General features: G+C 39.2%; 1 protein-coding gene across 4 annotated transcripts; it reads right to left on the bottom strand.

Moving 5' to 3' along the window:
* Positions 1-10,290: 10,290 nt before the first annotated feature.
* On the bottom strand, positions 10,291-21,413 carry LOC142388018 (uncharacterized). Of its 4 annotated transcripts, XR_012770289.1 has the most exons (4): positions 21,047-21,413; positions 19,378-19,713; positions 16,143-16,248; positions 10,291-13,368 (listed from the first exon to the last, which is right to left on the bottom strand). XR_012770289.1 is itself a non-coding variant. In XM_075472843.1 (2 exons), exon 2 carries the CDS (start codon positions 19,447-19,449, stop codon positions 18,331-18,333), a length of 1,119 nt encoding a protein of 372 aa, XP_075328958.1. In that variant the 5' UTR covers positions 19,450-19,713; positions 21,047-21,413; the 3' UTR covers positions 16,553-18,330. The 4 variants fall into 4 exon arrangements, 2 of the variants coding, with proteins under 2 accessions (XP_075328958.1, XP_075328959.1); XR_012770288.1 differs by lacking the exon at positions 16,143-16,248; XM_075472843.1 differs by lacking the exons at positions 10,291-13,368; positions 16,143-16,248 and having other exon boundaries at positions 16,553-19,713.
* Between the last annotated feature and the right edge of the window lie 3,290 nt (positions 21,414-24,703).

Below are 24,703 nucleotides of genomic sequence, written 5' to 3'. Positions count from 1 at the left end.
AGCTGTCTGAGAGAGCTACACCCGCCTCAGTGTTACTCCCTCTCTCCCTCACACTCACACATTGGAGATGTTCTCACACACACCCCGAGAGACGCGCAGATACCGTCGAGTCCCCTTCTGCCTCTCCGACCGGAGCTCTACAGATGCTGCTCGCCCTCAGTGCCTCCCGTAGATCGCAGTCAAGGTGACATTGTGCTGCTTGTGCACACACATAGAAACATACACACATACACACACACACGCACAGCCACCTCACACTATTTCACATCGCCATGAGAACCGCACTGGTGAGCCAGTCTCCTGCTCTGGAAATACGTGGCAAATCCAAGGCAGATGGATTCAAAGCTGTGGTCTGAAACGGATTGGGCACCACACACAGCAGGCGCTGCTCGCAAACACAAAAGGCCTGGGACGCCTGTAACCGTGGGACAGGCTGAGTGCAGCACAGTTTCAGCTTGACACATGCATTTATACATTTGGAACAGGAACAAAATGTGTTTGGAAGCTAAACTTTGACGGTCCCACGTGGCCGGAACGTCCGCGCTGCTGCAGCAGCACATGGAAAAAGTGAAGTAAGCTCATAAGCAGTAAAGCACACGGACTAGCAGCATTCTTTAGTTTTTATTAGGTCGGGGCTATGAGCAGATGTTAGTGAGATGGTTTTCAGAGATTTTGGTTTTTGCAAACTCCCGTTTGGCTGTGGACAGTGACCCCAAAGAGTTGCCATAAACCATCCTGAACACCACATGCAAGCTGAAAGACGCACGTTTACAGTAATAAGTCAGTTTCCCCCACTGTCACGATCTGAACGCAATAGCTTTAGTTTAGCCAACAAATAAATGTTATCCAGAGCTGCACATAAATTTCTGCTCATGGAAACAGTCAGAGAGAGGGGGCATTCTCCAGAGATGGATTCTTCATTTTGGAACCAAAGTGTGGAATTCCCAGTTATGTGTTTACAATGTTTGGGAGTGACTTAAATAAAAAAGGAAGAATAGCTGAGACACAAGCCAGCTGGGGTGCCAAATCTCAACCCCCCCGCCCGAGGTGGCAAAAGAGTTCTGAGACTTGACCTGGAGCAGAAAATGTGTTCTGAGATAAACACGAAATATTTTCATCCCGTCATGCACAGTGTGCCCGGTGATAAAAAGCCTGCAGAGCTGGTTATTTTCCCTCTGACAACTGAAATAAAAACACATGCCGTGTTGTCTGAGGAGTTTTCTCTTGGAACAAATCATCCTGGAGCTGTAAACTGCTCACTCCGGTTCTCTCCGCAGAGTTTGGCCATGGACACGCAGGATTTTGGTGGCTGCACCTGCACTGGGGCACAGCAGCTAAATGGATATTCGGGGTGCAAAATCAGCAGTGACGCTTAAAGGTGGCGGGCTGCTGGCGCCACCTGCTGGTAGCCTGATGGAAGACAAGAAATTAAGACATTACCAGTACAACACATGGGTGAATAAGACTGTACCTGGTGTTATTTTTCACACTGTTGGTTTTATTACAGTAAATGAGCAACATGCACTGCAGCTCTGCCAACACTATTTTTTATTTATTTATTTATATATATATATATATATATCTTAATATTATTTTAGATTTATGTATAGATAGATAGATAGATAGATAGATAGATAGATAGATAGATAGATAGATAATTTATTGATCCCGAAGGAAATTCAAGCATCCAGTAGCAAGACATAATAAAGCAATAAAAATGTTTATACAATTATAAACACTTTACAAACAATCTAAGAATTTAAAAAAACAATTTAAAAATGTAAAAAACAAGCCTTGAATGCTAAAATGTGTGAGCCCTAACCATGTAGATTTTTGTACATCTTGAACCTTGTATTGTTAAACATCTGGACTAACCTTTGAATTAAATCTAACATGTACTTTAAACTTCTAACTTTAACCTTTTGCGAGTAAAAAAAAACATTGTGGAAGACGAGTCTCGAAGTGAAAATGGATGGATTAGCTGGACTGTGCATCCATTTACAATCATAATAATCTTTTTGCCCTCTCTAAAGCCCGTTTCATCGTACATGACCCCATCCGTGCGCTGACAATCCCTCCTTCCCACACCCCTGTGCTGGCCACCGTCCTCTCAGACTTTAAGACTCTTCTTATTTGTTATTACTGCTTAACATCTGGTGCTGCTTTCCTGCGTGTCCTGCCAAATACAGAAATAGAAAATAATTTTCTTCATTGTTGTAGCTCCAGGCTGCTGCCCTCCCCGCCTTTGGTACTGTGTATAATTGTATCTTTTTATATACAAAATTAATAGTGGTCAAGCACTTAATCAGGATTAGTTCTTGGCTGTGCCTGTCCTCCAGACGGCTCCCTCCCTTTGGCCCACCCTCCGCTGTGACAAAAGTGGGAGCACTTTAACTATCTCCAGCAGATGAACAATATCTGAAAGTGATGTTCTAAAGAAACAGTTTTTAAGACCTTCAGCTGATCCATCCTCTGCCAAAGCCTCATCAGAAGTGGTCTCCATGGAAGGGTGACTCCGCAGCATATAGTGTGTTACCATTTATCTTTGCATTTTAAATAAATTGCTGCACCTTTTTCCAGTTTTCCTGGAAATATACAAAGAAAAAAAGGGTGCCTTTAGACTCACACAGTAATGTAAAACTGACTAGTCTTTAGAGCTAAGGTAACAGCGGAAAAAAGATAAAAAATAGACGTGTTTCACTCACTTTCGCTGCAGAAATATACGTCTCCAACTTCATCACCTCTCTATACAGCTATCACTCTGGGTGGATGGAGACTTTACATGAGCAACATGAGTACATGAGTCCTGGGAATGTCACTGAAAGAAAAGTTTCTGTCTATATTTACACAAAATATTCACCTGTTACCTGACAACACTGCATGTGATCAGTTCAGTTGTTGCCAGGTTACAAACGAAGCATCCCGATGCTTTTCAGCCTCTTCTCTCTCTGTTACACTTTCAACTTTCCTACAGTTTCTCAACTGATTTTTCGCTTATTTATCCTCAATAACTGAATACTGGAAAAATATGAGTTAACTTTAGTTATTAATCTAACTCAGCTTTATTAAACTAAAGGGTTTAACAGTTTATTTTAGTGCATTTTCATGGGACGACTGTTTTATCTTCATATATCGCCGTCCCATGTGTCCTTAGAGTTCATGAATTTAACAAACATCTTGCCAAATATGTACACAAAAAATAAATTTCTCAGTAAATTAAGGCAAGGCATCTTTATTTATATAGCGCATTTCATACCACAGGCAACTCAATGTGCTTTACATAAAGACATTTAAAAGAACAGAATAAAGCAGCATAAAAACAAGCAATTTAAAGAGAATAAACATTAAAACGCAAAATTAAAGCAATCAAAGAAGAGGGGAAAAAAGAAAAATATGAAACAATTAAGAGGATTTATAGCATTATGCTTTAAAATTATTTAAATGAACTCAACCATAAGCACACGGAAAGACAAATGTTTTTAACCTGGATTTAAAAGTGCTTACAGTTGGGGCTGATTTCAGTTCTGCTGGTAGTTTGTTCCAGTTGTGTGCAGCATAACAGCTAAAAGCTGCTTCACCGGGTCCAGTTTGAACTCTGGGCTCCACTATCTGACCTGAGTCAGCAGATCTCAGAGCTAATAGTGTATGTATGTGTGTGTGTGTATATATATATATATATATAACTGTAAGCACTTTTAAATCCAGGTTAAAAACATTTGTCATATATATATATATATATATATATATATATATATATATATATATATATATATATAATATATAATTAATACTGTCGGCCGATACGTGGTCATCAGAATTCTTCCATCCTAAACGTCGCTGTCAGGCCCCTACCTCAGAAACATTTAACTGTCATGTGACTGAAGCACTCTCTTCTAACAGACTCCTGTTGGAGGTTCGGTCAGAGGAAAGACAATCCTCCTCTTATTCAGTCTTTTGCCAACCAGCCACCACTTACATATAAGTGAAGGACCTCTCCCCGAGGCCCATTCTGCCCCCTCCCTCCTCCACTTTTGCATAATTGTCCTTCCACCCAGTACTCATCCAATTTCATGGCAAAAATCAATAGAAAAGTCAATGCAGTGCAGGAGCTCGGCCACTCTGTGAGATTGAAAGGAGAGTGATGTGATGCGTTCCTCTTTATTTCCGTGGTTGCTGACCTCACTCAGGCCAATCGCGCCGAAGATTTATGAGTCAAACTAAGACGACCCGCCCCCGCAAGAGAGAAAATTAGATTCTAGTTGTTATTTTTAAAGACTTGATCACCATTACAAATCAGAGCGCATGTATTTTTAGAAAGTGCAGCACCGACGCAGTGTGCCAGCTATCTGTGGAAGAAAGCTCCTCTGATTTACGACTCCAAATATTTTCCAAAGAGGCGGGAACATCAGAATTAAACAGTTAATGTTTAATATTCTGAGCGATAACAGGCACCATCCTTTGATCATAAAAGAAGGTTTAACCAGATTATAGCAAAATGGTGTAAATTAAGCGATTCTTCAATGTAAAGTTTCACTTATTCTGTTGGCCATACATATCAAGTTGGGTTTTGCCCTGTCCTGTGTGTGTGTTTGGTTCATTTAAACACAGATTTGTTCTTGTAAACATTTACAAACAGAGACTGTAACTCCAGACATGATAAAAAAACAAAACAAAGGGAGGACGAACACGGGGAGGATAAATTACAGCTGAAAGTTGTAGGAATGTGCATTATGCTAATTTTGGACAGATGGTGGGAGGTCGCTTGGGTGAGCACCCATCATCCCTTTGCTTCTGGTAGAGCTTTATGAGCTTTCACATAAATCTACACCATTCTGTGTTTAAAACCCTGCTGTGTGTGTGTGTGTGTGTGTGTGTGTGTGTGTGTGTGTGTGTGTGTGTGTGTGTGTGTGTGTGTGTGTGTGTTGGCACAGCCACTAAACTGATAGCGGTGCTCCTCACTTCAGCCAAACGTGATCATTCTTGAGATTCCACAGATTTACGCTTTGCCCCTTGACCTCACACTGATAAAAATACATAATCTGGGAATTAAGGCTCATTTTTAGTCACTTTGGATAAATGCCAACCGGTCGTCTGACATATAATTGTGTCGTTTCTGTTTAGGAGAGCGTGGAGGGACCAGGAAAAGAACAACACTGCCCATTCGGAAATCCCAAAAATATTAGTTTCCTTTTCCATCTGTCCAGCTAAAATGGATGAGCATGCACACAGCAATTAATTTAGACAATAAAAGGTTTTGATTTGATTAACTGTGGTGGGAAGAGGTCTCCACGTCCCCCGCTGTGCCGCTGATGACAAAAGGGGAGCTCGTGTGTTTGGCCGTCCGCCACCACGCTGATGCTCACATACGGACCCATCTGGTGAAGAGTGTTCCTGATATTGTTCATTTTGTTCAATGAAACTGAAATGAAGCCCGGTGCATCAGATGCTGATATCAGAGCTGGTCTCCGGATCGGATTTGGATGATGGCCTTATTGTTACGTCGTAAATCTCTCGGCACCAACAGCTGTGCAGCATCCTGAATATCCATTAGGGGATTGACAATAACACAAATGTCTTTACGTCGTAGAAAGATTTGAAAAGGAAATGTTTGAAAAAGTGTGTGATGTGTGAGTGTAAACAGCCATCTAAAATGGATAAATAGTTGGTTTTATGCGGCATCAACAGTCACCAGAGTCATTTCACACGGTAATTAGTGTCACAGAAAGACATGAGCTCTTTCTGGATGTGCTGCCAACTGATAATGCTGATTAATATCTGGGGACAATTTGTTAGTATTTGTCAAAAAATACAGTTTGGATAGTTTCTCTGATTTTTGCCTTTTGCTTTGTTTCAGACTCAACTTTAAGTGGGTTTTCTTTTCTCTTCCATCCACCTTAAATCCTTAAAATGGGAGAAAAGGGGCATTAATAACTGAAGGTTGGAATATTCCACTGAGCATTTATGACCTACAGCTACATTTAAAGAATTTGTGACCTGTTGTGGACGTAAAAGCAGCTGCATGTGAAGTGTAAAAGTGGCAATAAATGTTATCCAGAGCTATAAAAGGATCATATTTTGGCCCAAAACATAATCATAACCGAGTGGTTTTGATTTCTAACCATCACCAAGTAATTCTATATGAACATTTTCCCTTTAAGCTTTGGTTTTATTGTTTTCTATGTTAAGTATTGAATAATAAATTGGTTTATAAGATTTGCAAATCATTGCATTCGGTTTTTATTTACATTTTACACAGTGTCCCAAGTTATTTGGAGCTGGGGTTTTATTCTAGGGTCCAGTATAAAGGTATTATCTGTATAATGATCTCAGACGTTACAATCTGACTTTTTAAATGATTTTTGTGCAACATGGCCGGAGCAATAAAAACTTAACACTCAGTGGTATTTGTCTCCATCTTCCAGACCCTGGCAGAGAAAAATATCCCCACAGAATAACGCCGTCATCACCATGTTGGACTAACGAGATATTAATGAAGAAATACTCGGTGTCTTGGTTCCTGCACATATTAATGGTCAACTGTGGACTTTCGGCAGGCTGTCATGAGCCTTTTAGTGAGGAATGGCTTCTGTTTGGCACCTCTACATCAATAACTGACCAGCAGATTGTTGCACTGATGGTTGTTCTTCCATAAAGTTCAATCATCCCCCTGTTACGCAACTCTCAATCTCATTCAAAGTGACATTTGGCTTATTTGTTACCTGTCTGACGAAGGCCCTTCATGACAGATGTGTGATAGTTGATCTGGTTTAGATTTCATCACCAAGAGGAAAAGTAGCATCTGAAAGCAGCAGTAAAGACAAAGAAAAATCATCATCATTGCAACTACAATTAAAAACCATGAACAGAACCACGTCTAACACCGTTCCTTTTTTAGGAACGATAGTTGCTTCCACTGCTACAACTGTTTATTCACCTGCATCTGTTCGAGCTCATTTTCCAGATGTCAGACTTTGTCATGAAGCTTTTAACCAGCATGGAATGTGCTGCGGTCGTTTTACACCAGATGGAGCCCTGGTCCACATTTCTGAACATCCTTTTATCAACTCAGAATCAGAAAAGATTTCAGAATCAGAATCAGAAAAGATTTTATTGTAATTTTCACATCACAAGGAATTTGGCCATGTCTGTATGGTGCAATAAAACAAAAAATACATGATAATAATAATAATAATAGTAATAATAATCATAATAATAATAAATAAATAAATACAAAATATAAAATTAAAATATAAAATATAAAAAAATAAAAAATAATAAAAAAATGTATATGTAAATATTATTAGTAAAACTCGCACTACTGAATGCATGTTGAGGTGCTCAGTATAAAGGAATTCCAGACATTTTAACAAAAGCAAATTAGTACCTGGTTGGTTTTTCCAAGAGTGTGTTTTTCCAAAGAGGGATTCATTCAAAGCACTGATGGAACTGACTTTAAACATCTGATATTGCTCTGTTGATACCAAATTAAATGAATGTCCTAATATATACATTATAATGGTTAAATAAAGGCACTATTTTCAATTTGAAAAGATAAATATCTCACTCTGATCAGTGATACTCCAACCTACTATAATCAATCTTAATGATTTAGTGTACAAACTTTAAACCTTTATTTATCAGACACAAGGAAGTGCCCTATAGTGTCTTCACTGACCAACTTCACTGTATTCAGACATTTTAAACAAATCTAGAATTTGATGCCAGCAACACCCTCAATAATAAGAAATAAGAGAACAATCTACAATCAGCAGATTAACTGGTGGCAGGATATAAAAGGATATGAGTTTTGAATCAACTGCAATTTATGTAAAGTTTTCTGAGGTAGGCCAAACAGAAGAGAATTACAATAATCTAAACGAGAGGTGACCAAACTGTGGACTAGAACAGCAGTTGAGTGAGGAGTGAGAAAAGAACGGAGACGGTGGATATTACGAAGATGGAAATAAGCAGACCGAGTAATATTATTGACGTTAGAATTGAAAGAAAGGCTGCTATCGAGAATGACACCCAGACTCTTGACCTGAGGAGAAGGAAAGATGGTGGAGTTATCAAATGATATAGAAATATTATAATATTAAGAAGTTTAGTTAGCATTGATTTGGTGCTAATTAGAAGAAGTTCCGTTTTACTACTACGAAAGTTCAAAGTGAACCAGTGTTTAATTTCAGTGAGACAATCAGTAAGGGACGAAGGTGGAAGTGTAGAATTAGGCTTAGCTGAGAGGTAGAGCTGGGTGTCGTCCGCGTAGCAATGAAACTGAATATGATGTTTGCGAAAATTGTAACCAAAAGGGAGAAGGTAGACAATAAACAACAAGGGACCCAGGACAGAGCCCTGAGGAACACCTGAAGTAACGGAAACAGAATGTGATGTGAATGTGATGTGTGAAGAGCACAAAGAAAACGTTGGAGTTTTTAGTTCCCTGAACGTTCTGCTACTGTATGACCTACGTGGTCATTTTGGAGTCAACAATTAATCTAACGTGTTCAGAAACAAGAGAACCTGCAGACTATAATTCTTTCAGAATAATAAAGTTTAGTAAAAAAGTTAAAAGTATGAAACTTAAAACCTTTTCACATCACTTAGCTCATTTATCAGTCTGTTGCTAGAAACTCTTCAGCCTCACAGGCCACATTGGGAGTAAAGCAATGATTTTATACATATCATACACACAAATCTACTTAAACTGTAGCGTAGATTCAAATTAAAGGGGAGGGTACCAAAGAAGCTTCATCAGTGTTTCTAACGTTTCCAACCATTAACTGTCCATTATCATTATTATTGTCAAGAGTAGCGGCAAGACGGCCGTTTAATCCTATCCAGGGTCTGAGGTTATGTATTTATCCATCTTTTATTCTTGTTTATCCAAGCGCTCTCGTTCCATTTTAATCTGCAGTTCTGATATATTTTGCAAAGATTCCTAACTAAGCTCGGCTCTCTGTAGTAGTTAGATCTGTTGGGAGATGGACATGCTGAGATTTACAGTCATTTCTCGAGGATTAGTGGGATCTTTGTTGTTAGTTTGTGATGGGGAGATACACACCCACCAACCCTTAATGAAGGAGATCTGACAAAGATACTGTCCTCTGATAAAATGTCCGTCCTTGACCCCAACACTAATATCTGAGCTCAGGGTGGGAGTGGGTACAAGTAGTGTGTATGTGAAGCAAAGGGAATCCATCTAATCTTCCCCTTTCTACACATCAAGCTTCTGCACGACTCCAAAGAGAAGACTGCAGACCTGCCAGCACTCATGTTGAAACATCAAAACACCTTTGAAAGGCACCATGGGAGCATTTCTTACAGTAATTAAAATGTATGAGGCAGTATACTCTTCATGACCATGTTCTGTTCAAATTCTCAAGTAACTAATTAATAATAAAGGAGAAATAAAAGAAAAATGTAACTTTTTCTTTCCAGTGATAAGTGTGTGATGACTCATCGTGGGGGTCTGGACTGCTTTGCTCATGAAGGGTGGAGACGTGGTGATGGTGCTCATGAAGAGAAGCTTTTTTTTCTTCTTTCATTTGCAGCAGTAAACACAACATCCATCCAATGCAACACAAAATAATGTTCTCAAATGCAGACAGAAGATCGATTAATCACTTGAACTAAATATGAATATGATCCACCAAACATGGAGAAGGGTACGGATCTTTTACTCGGCCATTTTCCTTTTAAAGTTCTTCCAGACGGCGGAGTCGACAGAACCAAAGTTCATTCAAGGAAACAGACAGTGGAGCGAGGCTTCTACATAAAAACTACAGAAAGATGCTGATGTTAAAAGTGTGTTTGCACAACAAATGTTATGGCACTTTCATTCATATGGCAGCACATTTAAAATAAAGCTAAATGCTAAAAGCTATACACTACTTTTGGATTCATTTTTGGATTTTGCGTACAAATGCGATTAATCGTGATTAATCAGGGAAATCATGTGATTAATTAGATTAAACATTTTAATTGTTGCCCAGCCCTACTTTTTACTGACAACAAAGTGTTTAATCTGGTCACAGAGTGCGATACACAGCATTCACAGCAACACGTTTAGAACAGCACACAGTCTGATGGTAATCATCCAGCTGTCATTCTGCATAAGTCAGTTTCTTGTGTTATCAGGGGGAAACCTAAAGGAAAACAGGAAGAAAACACATTAAGAAACTTATGAACAAACAAAGCAATTGATTTTTTACTATTTTAAGTTACTGAGCAGTACAACCAAACTACTGCCCTTTGTAAAAACCCTAAAGATAAAAAGCCAACAAAGCATTTAGGCCAAAGAGATTTTATTCAGTTTTACCAAAATGTGTACAATGGGCATTTAACAGGTATGTATAAAAGAGTATTTAAGGCTGTGCAGCTCGTACCGCGGATCAGCTACTTTTAAAACCATCACTTCTTCGTCCTCTCAGACGGAGATCCTTTATCAAATGTCTGTGTTAAAGTGGTTTATTTCAGTCTGAAGTTAACCGTTGCTTCTCTTCTTTAGGACGCCGTCTCTTTAAGTGGTTGAAAAGGTTTGTAGTGTTTCCATCCGACCTGCGAACCTTGCCTGAGCAACCTAATTGCAAGTGTTTGTCCTTTGTCCATGCTTGTTTGGGGAAAAGTTCCCTTTAACAAAGGTGGGTTTCTGTTTAGGGACCAACTCCTCCATTTTGTTTTCAGCTTCAGCTTCCCGCTACACTAAGTCAAACAAGGTTATGGTGTGAGAAGTCCACGTCAGTGATCGGCCTTTCTGTAGGGATGAAGCAGACTAGCAAATAATGTGATTTGGTTTAGAAAAAAAAAAAAAAAAAAGACTTAATTAAGGCTGGGTGAGTTAACTCGTTATTATCACGTTAACCCAATTATTATTTAACGCGATAAATATTTCATCACGCATTAACGCAGCTTTTATCATTGTAAAAGTCTGTTGTTCACAGGCTTTTATTTTGTAAAAGTCTGTTGCTGTCTGCTGCGGAACAGGAAAAGAAAGTAATCGGCGGATCCACCAAACATGGAGAAGGGTACGGAACTTTTACTCGGCCATTTTCATTTTAAAGTTCTTCCAGACGGCGGAGTCGACAGAACCAAAGTCATCTGTAAACACTGCCAATAGTGTTTACAGATTGGATTGGATGCGAGACTCCGGTTCTTTTCACAGATGCTTATTAACGCCACATCGAACTAAATGTTCAAGTAAACAAAGTAAAAGACAACATTACTTGTTGTAATCATTAAAGAAATAGCATTCTTAGCATTGTCGCTGGTACCAATAAATAATCAAAGTAATACTGGCCACTTTAGCTGCTTCTCAACCAACAGCAGGGTCATTCCCCAGAGGCAATCTACACGGTCAAAACTAGGATTCTTTAACTTCCACTTCTCGAGTGCATCACATTCACACAGTTACAGCAAACACCACGAAGCATGGAGGAATAAAATAAAAATAAAATAGCAGGTAACATCACCGCTACAGGTGCTCCTCGGTCTCTGTGTGAAGCTCACGGAGCTAACCGGCGCTACTTCCTGTTTCACTTCTTTCAACATAAAAGCACGTATTTCAAAATAAATTTTAAAAAAACTCCTGCATTTACAGCCAAGTTGAATTGTCTTCTCAGCGTAGTAGTTCCAGTCTAAAATATCACTTAAAGGCAAAACACACAACTGATAGCAGCAAGTCATTCAAGGAAACAGACAGTGGAGCGAGGCTTCTACATAAAAACTACAGAAAGATGCTGATGTTAAAAGTGTGTTTGCACAACAAATGTTATGGCACTTTCATTCATATGGCAGCACATTTAAAATAAAGCTAAATGCTACAAGCTATACACTACTTTTGAATTAATAGAAATGCGATTAATCGTAAGTAATCAGGGAAATCATGTGAATAATTAGATTAAAAATTGTAATCGTTGCCCAGCCCTAGATTTAATGCGTGTTTCTGGTTAAACTATTCCAAAAAATGTCGGCTGTTTGGATTTTAACAGGAAGAAAATGCAAAACAGATTAACTCCAAGAGGTGTCCACTGCTGATCTCTTCCCCAAAGAGCCATCACTGTTCAGGCCAAGTGCTAAAGCACCTTCTTCTTTCTTTTTTCTTCTAATCACCAGTCCTGGTGCTTTGCAGATGATGGATGGAGACTTTAAAGTAGCGTTCATAAAGAGGAACAACATAATATGCTGCCATCTTAAACTCACACTCAAAAGCAGATTCAGCTTTACATTTTACTAAGTTGTACACGATACAGTAAATGATTCTGTCACAAGGAACGCTGCAACTTTAACAGGTTTTATCCAGGTTTCTTCTCTGTGTGGACTTTCCCGTGCCTCACAAGAGCCATTTGCCAGTTAAATCTCCGTCCACAAACATCACAGACGAAGGGTTTCTCTCCTGTGTGTATTCTCATGTGCTTCATCAGACCTTTTTTCCAGTAATATCTTTGTCCACAAACATCGCAGGCAAAGGGTTTCTCTCCTGAGTGTTTAACCATATGTTGTTTCAGATTGCTTTTACGGTTAAGTTTTAGTCCACAAACAGTACAAACAAATGGCTGATCTCCCGTGTGGACTCTCTTGTGCTTTGTTAAATCTCGCTTCAAGTTAAACTTTCTTTCACACACATCACAGCCAAATGGTTTCTCCACTGTGTGCACTCTCATATGACTTCGTTGGTTTTGCTTGGAGTTAAATCTTTTCCCACAAACATCACAGCCAAACGGTTTCTCCCTTCCGTGAGTGACCATGTGTATTCTCAGAGTTGAATTTTCGATAAATCTCTTCCCACAAACGTCACAGCCGAATGGTTTTTCTCCTGTGTGGATTTTCATGTGTCGCAAAAGAGATTTCTTACTCATCTGCATCCCGCACTCAGGGCAGCTCGAGAGCTTTGTACTTTCCTTACGTCCTTCGTGACTCTTTCCACTCGACTCAGGTGCCCTGATCTCCTCAGAGCTGCTGTCCCTGCCCTCACTTTCAGACCCGGGATCTGACAAAGGTTTCTGCCAACCGGCACTCATCATCATCACTGACGGACCTCAGTCTCAGAGGAATGTTTCAATCTTTAACTGTACCTGACTGTTTGGATCTTGGTTTCTGGCTGGTTTTGGTCTTCCACGATCCTCAACGTTTCTTTGTTCCTCAGCTTAGATGAGGGGCTGGTTCCACCCTTTTGCTGGAGTTCTAAAGACAGAGATCAATCTCAATTTTCTTCATTCTTCAGAGAACCTGGAGGTATCCTCTTACTATCCTGCTTGGTCAGGAGTTCCTTTAAATGAAGCACATCTGGGTAGAGGTTCTGGGACTACGGGTCCAGGCTGAGGCTCGATTTATGGGATGCCACTTCCTCTAATGACAGCTACTGGATATCTGCAGGGAACAACAATAAAAATATTAATTATGTACAAATGTGACGTTATATCACAGCTGCGATGGTATACAGTGTTGCTGCAAATATGGTAAGAACTAACTTAGTGCTTAGTGGTTAATTAGCGTCTTTAAAGCAGTTAATAATGTCCTGAGTTGGTCTGTAACTGTTGATCTGGGACCGATATGAGACGTTCAGATCAGACACGCAGGATATGAAGCGGTTAATACAGAATTTATTGAAGTTAGAACAATTATCTATTAATGATAATTAAATAAAGCTGCTTTTCCACTACGCTACCATGCTATGCACAAAATACACAAGCAGCTGCAACACTAAAAGACAGACAACCATCAGCCTGTTTGTGTGTGTGCCTGCGTGAGGCTGGGAGAAGAGAGAAGAAACCACACGGTCCTAAGCTTAGCTGTTTAGAGCTGACGTTAACTCTGATGCTGAAGCACATTGTGTCCGTTACTTCAGTCCTTAGAAGACAATTCGGTCCTTGAATGAAGCGCTGGAGATGGCAGTAAATGCCTTGTCTTTGCTGTTCAGTCATTGTGTCCTCCTTAGAAAAAGGATTCTGGTCACTTCTTTGTTGTTCCTTCAGGGTTAGCATTCTCCGTCGCTATCCGTCAATCCGACTCCAGATATCGGGGCTTGGTCGGATGGATTTCATTTTTATGTTCACCTTTATCTCACAGAGGTTGTACCTACACTTGACAACGTATCATTGAACATTTACAAATGATTTGAGCAGGCCATCCACCATCTTCGTCATGTTCTTTGGATGTGATAAGCGATGTGTGTATGTGAGTGTCGTTTCAGGTGTGCATCTACTGCACCAGACCCATCTGTCCTAATAGAGACGCTTTCTCTGACCTAGTTATTTTATCCCGCTACGTCATCTTAAAGTCTTGGACATACATTGCGTTTGTATGAGCAGAGTGTAAACGTACAAACTAGGAACATAGATTATTTAGTGAACTACAGAATATGAATACATAAAGTCTAAGAATAAAGCCAATTGGATAAATAAATAGACTATTTTATGGCTGGTCACATATATTTAACTCCCCTCCAATAAATTACACATGGGAGGTCAAAGATGGTCATCTTGGTTGCTGAAATAATTATCAGTATAATTAACAGTTTTCTGGATCAAAATATTCAATGGCTGTGTTCGAAACCACATACTTTCATACTGCATACTCATTGATCAGACAGTATGCAAAGGTTTACCCACAATGCATTTCGCTCCTGCCCGAGCCAAAATCAGCCGCCTGAAGCTGATTTTGGCTTAAGCTCTAAACTCTGCAAACTTTAGCAACATTTGAAACATTTTCAGGTGAGAAAGTAGTCGTTTAGATCCCCAACGTGTTGAAAATCTGACAAAATACCGGCTATTTACAATTTTGTTCCCACGAATTCGGCGCTATTAAAGCTAGCCGCAGTGAGCAACGCACTTCCGGTTATTTTCACAAAATAAAATACCCGTTGCCTTTTATCATAGGGAAAGCCATTACCATACAATTGGTGCTTTTGTTTTGAAAACAGGAAGTGAACCTACCCTCGTTGTAGCTAGCTTGAAACTGCTGTTTTGACAGGAAATGACGATCGGCGACGTCACGTTACGTTGCATCTTGGGTAGTTTGAGTATGAGTAGTAACCTCATGATGCATACCCAACATTTCAGAGAATCTAGTATGCATCCGGGAACTTCTCGCTTACTAAAACTCGCTTACTCAAACTTGCTTACCAACTCAAAAAGTTAGTATGAGTAGTATGCGGTTTCGAACACAGCCAATGTATCAAGTTCTAAACTTATACTCTTCAAGATGGAGGTACTATTAGTTCAGCTCCTGTGAGGACAAGGAATGAAATGTCATGTGTAAGTGAAAGTGGGGACAAAGGCGTGGGGCGTCCCCCAGAGAATAAACTAAAACATTTTTCGGTGTCCAGCGATGAGGAGTCAGACAACTTTTACCTGTGTGGAAGTGGACAGCAGTGTTGGACCAAGGTGTTCTGACCTCAGCTTTACCAGTGCAGAGATCCAACTCTGCTGTGTGCAGGTACGATAAACAGCGCATGGCTTTTTCACCAGTCATCTGGACCCCATGAAGGACACTAGAATATCGTTTGCATGCTGGCTGTCACAGACTCAAGTTCTAGTGTTTTCAGTGTGTTTAAGTACGTAACCTGTCACCAAAACCTGGGAATCCGTTGTGTAATTTACTGCAGTATAGCATAATGAAGTAGTCCTCGAGTCACACCAAAAACACTCTAGCACTATACATAGATAAAGTTACTCTTTAGAGGGGAATAGTTTAGCAGTAAGATACTAACAGAAGATAGTAAATGCTTTCTGATAAACTGTAATGGACCAAGTTGGAGATGTACACAGATCAACTCGTAATAATGCATACGTTCCATTAAAAAGTTTTACATGAAGTGTCATTAAACAGTTGCACCTGGAGGCCTGCATCTTTATCAGAAACATGTCGATAATGTAATGTAAACAGCATTCAGTGTAGCAAAAGTACTGAGCAGAGGAGGAGTGTTTTACTGAAACAAACCTTCACCTCACAGCTGTGGGCGGTTCTACGGAACATAACCGTAAATTAACAAATTAATAACAGTGTTTATGATAATCTTTCAAAAAGTAACAGCAATAACTCTAGAAGTTAGTGTATGTCATCTTCATTACCTAAGCCATTAGCGTTAGCTGCTGCTAAAGGAATAAATAGAAATAAACTATAATTATTTCTCAGATACTTACATCAACCTTATCGGGCTCTCATATCCTCCTAACTGCAAAACTCTGACAGTAAGGGGGTTGATTCATGAACGGTTGGGAGTAATAGTAGGTAAAAGCTCTCTGAGTGCTGTGAAATAACAAAAAGACAGAGGAGCACTTTAATTTACAATGTTGTCAGCTTGACTGCAAAGCATTCAATATATTATCGCTTATATAAGGCAAGATAAACTCAAGTTAAAATTATGATTTATCAGTAGCATCAATCTATCAGATGCTAAATTAGAAATCAAAATGTCACCACGTAGTTTGTAAGTAAAGGTGAAGGTGTACTCCAGCAGCAGACTACCAATGATTTTAATAACTCCAAATTACACAAAGATAAGTCAAGTAAGTGTGAAGAAAAACCTTTTTATTTTCTAAAAAACTGTCTGGTGTTAGACCTTACACACTGGCACAAATTATGCTCGGAAACTGGAAGGAGCTAGCTTAGTAATTAGAAGCTAACGACAGTTATTCTATGTAGGATCAACCTCTAAAATCATAACAGTCCATTTCTATCACTCATAAATAAAGCTTAAACGTATCTGTCCACTGCATGTTAAACACATTGGTAATGAGATTCAAATTAAAACATATTGTATGACGCGTAACATACAAATTCCACTACACGCGACTCCATAAAAATAAAAAAAAAAACATCACTGATTGTATCTTGAACTATAATTTTTAACTAAAATAAATGAGTAAAAAAGCAACGGGAGGATCAGATTTAGGCACAAAACCGGTTTGTCGATTATCATTTAGCTAATTCATCTACTCTCAGTAAGGTCCCTCTTTCTTATCATCAAGATCTGACCAAACAAAACAAAATCTAACTAGTAAACCAAAGTTCTGGGAGACTATCCATACAGGATGGCGCTCTCGTGTCTTCTCATTTTCTGTAGGACTTATTTAAAGTCATTGGGCAGAGGGTCATTTGATGGATACTAGCAGAAACTTTCTTGGAGCAAAGTGCTCAAAAAAACATATTTAGTAGAAACTAAAGCCGTCCTGCTAACAACTGAATATGACCAAAGACACGGTGCCTTGGTCTTCACTTTGAAAAGATTACTTACAGCAAAAATAAATAAATAAATGATCTTTAGAGGCACAGCTGATCTTTTCCCCATATCAGCTGCTATTTCTCTTTCTAACACTAGTCATGGTGGTTCAGACTGCTGTGCTGATTTAGGATGGAGACTTTGTGGCAGTGATTCAGTTCAATAACACTTTATTAATCCACAAAGAGAAATTATATCGCTGCAGCATTAATAAAGATACACCATTGTTATAGATAGATTACAAAATAAAATATAAATCAGCTAACAAACATATTAAAAATTGAATCGGTGGATTTTTTTGCAGCTTAGCAACAACTGAGCTGATGAATGTTCATGCAGCATTGGCAGGTAACACAGGTGATCTCTCTCAGTGGACAAAGTGGACAGAAACTCACAGCCAAACAGTTCAACAGTCCAGGATTATACCATCTGTTGTTAACTCTGTAATCCTGCTCCTTTTCCGTTACCGCTCTGTCTGCAGTCTCTGTCTGCAGTCTCTGTCTGCCCGTACAGTCTTAAAGCTGAGCAGAGAGCTGTTAGAATTGTTCCTGCAGCCATGTCCTGATGAAAAAAATGAATTGCCTTTCTGATATTCCTGCTGTATCCTCATCAGGGGTCCAAGCCTGTCCATTTTATCTGCCAGTGCTCTTTCATCCTCCCATGAAGATCAAGTGAAGAAATGGTTTAACCCCCTTTTGACCTTTTTCTCCATTTTGTTCCTGCTCTGCATCTTAGACGTCTCCTCTTCAACTCATCTTGATTTAAGTCTTATTCATGTCATTACTTGGACTTTGGGAAGCTCAGTTAGCTGCTCCAATGGGTTAACAAGATGTCCCGTTTCCATGGTAACTATCACCAGCAGAGGTCCTACCAGCAGCACAGCATCCAAACCAGCACAGAAAAATGCCTCAGAAATCCTCGTTTTCACAGAAAAAACCTCAAGAAGATGTCGTCCGATGCTCTCAAAACCAGATTCTGTAATCGCTTTTATATCTTAATAAAAATGCATTACTAAGTTGTAGATTATATAGTAAATCTAGTTTTTTTTTGGTTATTTACAACTAACCGCAACTTAAAGGACTTAGATAAAACGTTTCGCCCTAAACACTTCAGCCAAACTGTTTCTCTCGCGTGTGGACTCTCATATGCCTCGTAAGACATATTTTCCACTTGAATCTTTGCCCGCAAACATCGCAGGCGAAGGGTTGCTCTCCCGTGTGTATTCTCATGTGCTGTTTCAGAGTGTTATTATGGTTGCATTTTTTACCACAAACGTCACAGACAAACGGTTGGTCTCCTGTGTGGATCCTCACGTGTCTCTTGAAATTCACTTTCAAGTTAAATTTTCGGCCACAAACATCACAAGCAAACGGTTTCTCTCCCGTGTGGAGTCTCATGTGAGTTTTAAGAGTTAAGCTTTGGTTAAACGTCTTCCCGCAAACGTCGCAGCCGAACGGTTTCTCGCCTGTGTGGACTCTCGTGTGCGACTGAAGATGTCCGCTTTGGTTAAATCTCTGTCCACAAACGGCACAGATGAACGGTTTCTCTCCGGTGTGGATTCTCATGTGAGCTTGAACGGCCGTGTTTCGCTTAAACATTTTTCCACAAACGTCACAGGCAAACTGTCTCTCTCCCGTGTGCACTCTCATATGCGTTTTAAGAGTTGTGCTTTGGTTGAACCTTTTTCCACAAACATCACAGCAAAACGGTTTCTCTCCTGTGTGGACTCGCATGTGTGACTGAACATGTCCGCTCTGGTTAAACCTTTTTCCGCAAACATCACAACCGAATGGTTTTTCTCCCGTGTGGACTCTCATGTGCCTCTCCAGAGTTATCTTGCAGTTGAATTTTTTTCCACAAAAATCGCACCCAAACGCTTTATCTTTTATGTGGATCGTCTTATGTGCTCTAAGAGATCTGATTTGGTTAAATTGTTTCCCACAAACATCACAGCCGAACAGCGAGCCTTGCATTTCCCCCGTAATTTCGCTCTTTGGTGATTTTTTGGCAGCGTTACATCCCACATGACTATTTACACCCAACACGGGTTCCCTGCTCTCCTTAGAGCCACCTTCACTATCCTCATTTTCAGATCCAGAATCTGACAAAGGTTTCTGCCAATTGTCAATCATCGACTTTTCAATATTTGATTGTACCTTAGTATTTGGATCTTGGTTTCTGTCTGGTTTTGCTCCTCCAAAATCCTCTACATCAGTGTCTTCGTTCATCAGCTTGGCTGAGCTGCTGGTTGGACCCTCAGCCTCTCTGCTGTCTTCAAACTGATTTTTATGTGTTTTGAGGACAGAGATTCATCTTCATCCTTCACAGGAAAAGCAGTGTTGGAGAACTTGGCGGCCTCCAGCACATTGGGTGGATCTCTTTCCTGCCTGGTTAGAGTTCCTTATTCCCCTCCTTTACATGAAGCAGGTCTGGGTCCTGGTTCTGCAGAAATATTTTAGAAACCAATATCTTCATCAAAAGCTGCTGGAAATCTGCAAGGAACAATGATACAAACACTGTCACTGGTGGGTAATGGCTTAATAAAATGGTGTTTAACTCTCTCCCATCTGGGTAGTCTGCACTCTTCACTTTTAAATTAATTAATTAATAATTATTTTTAATGGGTTTTTTAATTTTAATTTTTAATCTTTATTATTATTATTATTATTTTTTATTTCTTTCTAATGATTTTACTGCCTTCTTGTGTAGCTGTGAAGCACTTTGAATTGCCTTGTGTATGAATTGTGCTCTATAAATAAAATTGCCTTGCCTGGTCCACTAGTTGTTAAAATTCCATTATCAAGGCAAGGCAGGTTTATTTGTACAGCACAATCCAACAACAAGGCGATTCAAAGTGCTCTACAGAGACATTAAAACAGTGGAAATAAAAAGCATGATTTAAATTTTAAACAAAAAAGAAAGAAATAAGAACAATAGATAAAATCAGTAGTTAAAATGTGACTAAGTTTTGAAACTTATCGCTTGAAACTCAAGCGATCACGATCAGAATGATCAGGATAAAACTGTTCAATGTCTTTAAACTCAAGTGCCTCAAGGTGGAGGCACTGTGAGGTCGACTCTCAGCTAATGTGACAGTGAGCACGAGCTTCACGTGCTGAAGTCAGTGATACAAATGCAGAGGATAACAAGCTGCTAATTCCACTGTAATGTGAAGAGGATGCATAGCAGCCCTGAAATGTTCACGTCCGTCTTTGGAAGAAGGAGCAGGGATGGTGTGTCATGTCTCATTGATTGGGGGGAAACATGACATATCATCCATAGCATTTATTTACACTGGTATGCTTTATATATGTGATAAACACTAATATACTACAATACGGTGCAAAAAACACACAACAAACAACAGTGAAAGACAACTAATTACCTGTGTGAATGTGTGTGTGGAGACGGGAAAAAACTACAGAACAAAATGGCAGCCATTTCCACCTGAGCAATAAGGTCACAAGATGGAAACTACGACTATGTATGGACTCAATAGAAATGTGTCGGCGTATGGTAACTTCAGTAGCTACACGTGGTGCATCACGACACGGGGATCATACAGGGCGGGATGTTTAAATCCCTCCGTGGGCTGGGTTCTCCTCAAAAGAGACGTTCAGATGTTGCAGTGCGGTTTGTGTTTAAGGTTCCTGGTGGGTTAGATGAAGGAGGATGGTTCGTCTGTAAGCAACTCAAATTAGCCTATGTAAACGTGGTCACGACAACAAACTATAAAGATCACATCAATACGGTCCGTGTATAGCTAGTGGTCTTACTCTTAGCCATGTGGAGCTAATGCTAACACAGAGTGCGTGTATTTGTTACCTTAGTCTTTTTAGTAGAGCCGAACAAGGTCCGGTGTCCAGTGAATGTCCAGCCTTTGCTTTTCTATCCTTGTGTCCTCTTTGGTAAAACGATTCCGGTCGCTTGTTTGTTGTTGTTGCAGAGTTAGCACTGCTGCTAACTAGCATTAGCACGTATGCTAATTGTGAGTTGTTTTTATTTGGGGGGCTCTCCTCTGTCCGGGCGCGCAGGATTCGTGAAGCGGAAGGGAGGGAGAGAGGGGGTATGTGCTGGCCGAGAGAGTTTACGACTTTCTCACTGGAAGATTTGGCGTTGAAGAATGAACATAAACTGGGACTCTCTCTGTGAAGACGGGGCTGTGCTGTACACGACTCAGTCCTAGTAACGGAAGTTCAAACCTCTCCACCGTCACGTGATTCACGTAGCTTTCAGATCCCGGAAGTCCGTTGCCAGGCAAAACAAACTTTATTTTGGAAAAAGTTTTATTTAAATAATATGTTTTTCTCTACAGTGATGCATTTTATATGCATGATGTTTCGATAAGTTTCTTTGTACATTTATACTTTTATATATATATTTTTCTTTTCTTCCTGTGGCTAAACAGTTTTGTTATGTATAGAATTGTTAATAAAGTTTTTTTTTTTAATTTGAATACATGTGAACGAAAAAAAAAAGAACTGAGATTTTTGGTAATTTGTGATCAGTATAAATTCTTGACACATCCAAAATTACTGTTGCTGGTGATTATTTTATCCGGCACTCAAACGTTGATGGTGTTCAGATTGATTGTTTAGATATTTTGAGAGGGACTACAGGAGGAGGAATGGTTCATGTGATGTTAAACGTGTTGTCTAAGGAAAAGTATTTCAAATAGCCTCTATGTTTACATCTATAATATGAACACATAATATATATGACTTTTACATCCACAGTGCAAGAAGGAGAGGTTCCGCAGGTCTTTCATCCCGGTAGCTGCCAGACTTTTCAACACATGCACCCACTGATCATGTTGTTGCCTTTACAAGATAATCCACCACTTATATAGACATTTTTCTTTATCTGTATTTATTTATATTTGTATTCATTTCAACTTTACAATGTGCAATATTATTTATACTAGGTCACTTTACTTTTTGGTCACTTTACTTTTTAGTACTTGTTTTTTCTCTTTTTTCTAATCTAATCTTCATTTTCAAAATAAATATAGTGTCTTTTTTTTTTTTACAAGTCACACGTCTCTCTTTGGTTCGCATGTGTAAACTGCAATTTAAATTGGTACATTAAAACATATTTCTGCAATTTTTGTGCTCAGACTTTACTCTCATTTTCCACAATAATTGAATAAATCATATGGACAGCATATCAAGTTTGTTTTTGTCATTTCCTCCATGTTGTTTATCCACCATGGTCTGTTGTTATTCATGGGGATGCTCCAATCGATCAGAAAAAGTCACACACATGTACGGTTTCCTAAAACAGAGAGGGGAAACAAATGAGAAAGTCACGAGAAACTTCATCATAAACATTAAAAAAGAAGTGATTTATTCTTACTCACATTAAACGTGTCTGCTTTTCTCTTTGTACACATTCAAGAGAAATTTGAGGCATAAATTTCCTATCCAAGAGAAAGGTAGGAAGCACTGACTTTAGGGTCCATAATGGGTTTGTTTACATGGAGCAAGAATTTTAGTTTTATGAAATTGCCAACAATGAAAGTCAGTAAGAGTACAGAAAACTCCAAAAAGTGGTTGTAAACTGGCAGTAAATGAATTTACAACTATTTAGTGAAATATTGTTTATCCTCAAAAATAGTAATTTGTAAAGAGAACACCCACAAATGTGTATTTCGTCTTAGTCTCTAATTGTAGACACAACGCTGGTTCATCGCATGAGGAAGGTGCCATTTTTATTAATCATTTGTAGGTCAAAAAGTAAAGAAATATTGTGTGAAACCACTTTAAAAGCTTACGAGAGCATCTGGTTGCTTGGAAGCAGAATATAAAGAAATGTTAATGCTCAATAAAATCTTTTACCCTGAAGTTTAATTGAAACCTAATTGTACCAGAAACTCCAAGTCTGACTCAGGTCAGTTTCAAGCTCTTGGTCCTGCGAAAGAAAGAAAAACTTAGACACACACAGAAGACCCCCTCCTGTTAATCTTTAAGATTGTGACCCACGGCTCGATATTTGGAGAAAAATTGTAAATCACTAAAGCAATTTTCACCTTTTTGTGGACACAAGCATTTTTATTGCTGTCGTCGGCAAGAATATATCAAAGCTTCAGATTTGTTCCTGCAGCAGTCTCTCTGTAGATAAAGCTCTGCCTTTTCTGCGGATGCAGCACTGTGTTTTGTTTGTTTCCTCGCTCTGATGCTGTTGCTTCAAATAGCTGGTGATATTTGCTCTGGAGCCTTGCTTATTTGTTGAATAGCCACGGTTATGGGGTCCATTAAATGTGAGAATAATGCCTTTTACACAGCTTTTTTGCGAAATGATTAATCATGTGATGTTATTATATATATATATATATATGTAATATATATATATTATATGGATTTTCTCTCAGCTCAAGAAAATAATGGTGTTTGTAATAATGTGTAAGTAAACAATTCTAAAAGTTTTTATATTTATTCTGTATAGGGCTGGGCGAGTTAACTCGTTATTGTCACGTTAACTCGCTAATTATTTAACGCCGATAAATATTTTATTGCGCATTAACGCAGGTTTTATTTTTTTTATTATCTTTTTTTATTTAAAAAAAAAAAACATTTTGGGGGACTTTTGTGCCTTTAATGGATAGGAAAGTTCAGAGAGACAGGAAGCAGAGAGGGGGGGAACAACACGCAGCACAGGGCCATCCAAAACGGAACTCAAACCGAGGCTAGCTGCAGCGAGGACTATAGCCTCTGTATATGGGGCGCCTGCTCAACCCACTACGCCACAAACCACCCGTTTTTTATTTATTTTTTTATTATTGTAAAAGTCTGTTGCTTACAGGCTTTTATTTTGTAAAAGTCTGTTGCTGTCTGCTGTGGAACCGGAAAAGAAAGTAATCGGCGCATCCACCAAACATGGAGAAGGGTACGGAACTTTTACTCGGCCATTTTCATTTTAAAGTTCTTCCAGACGGCAGAGTCGACAGAACCAAAGTCATCTGTAAACACTGCCAAGTTGAATTGTCTTCTCAGCGTAGTAGTTCCAGTCTAAAATATCACTTAAAGGCAAAACACACAACTGATAGCAGCAAGTCATTCAAGGAAACAGACAGTGGAGCGAGGCTTCTACATAAAAACTACAGAAAGATGCTGATGTTAAAAGTGTGTTTGCACAACAAATGTTATGGTACTTTCATTCATATGGCAGCACATTTAAAATAAAGCTAAATGCTAAAGGCTGTACACTACTTTTGAATTCATTTTTGGATTTTGCGTACAAATGCGATTAATCGTGATTAATCAGGGAAATCATGTGATTAATTAGATTAAACATTTTAATCGTTGCCCAGCGCTAATTCTGAAGCTTCCCCACATTGATGAAGGAGGCAACCAGGAGCTGATTCCCAGCTGCTGAGGGGGTTTTGTCCTTCCTGGTATGCTGTCAGTGAACCATGGGAGGGCGCCAGCGGTTCCCTGCTCTCTGTTTTGGTTCTTTTGTGAGCTCCAACGTCTCGTCATTGTG

The sequence above is a fragment of the Odontesthes bonariensis genome, chromosome 9, assembly GCF_027942865.1.
Source record: "Odontesthes bonariensis isolate fOdoBon6 chromosome 9, fOdoBon6.hap1, whole genome shotgun sequence".
NCBI lineage: Eukaryota > Metazoa > Chordata > Actinopteri > Atheriniformes > Atherinopsidae > Odontesthes > Odontesthes bonariensis.
The sequence above is the reverse complement of the archived record's forward strand: the minus strand, read 5'-3'. Positions and strand labels throughout refer to the sequence as shown.

Excerpts from the sequence above, each read along its gene's own strand:
- LOC142388018 (XM_075472843.1), bottom strand. The coding sequence starts at position 19,449 with ATGAACGAAGACACTGATGTAGAGGATTTTGGAGGAGCAAAACCAGAC.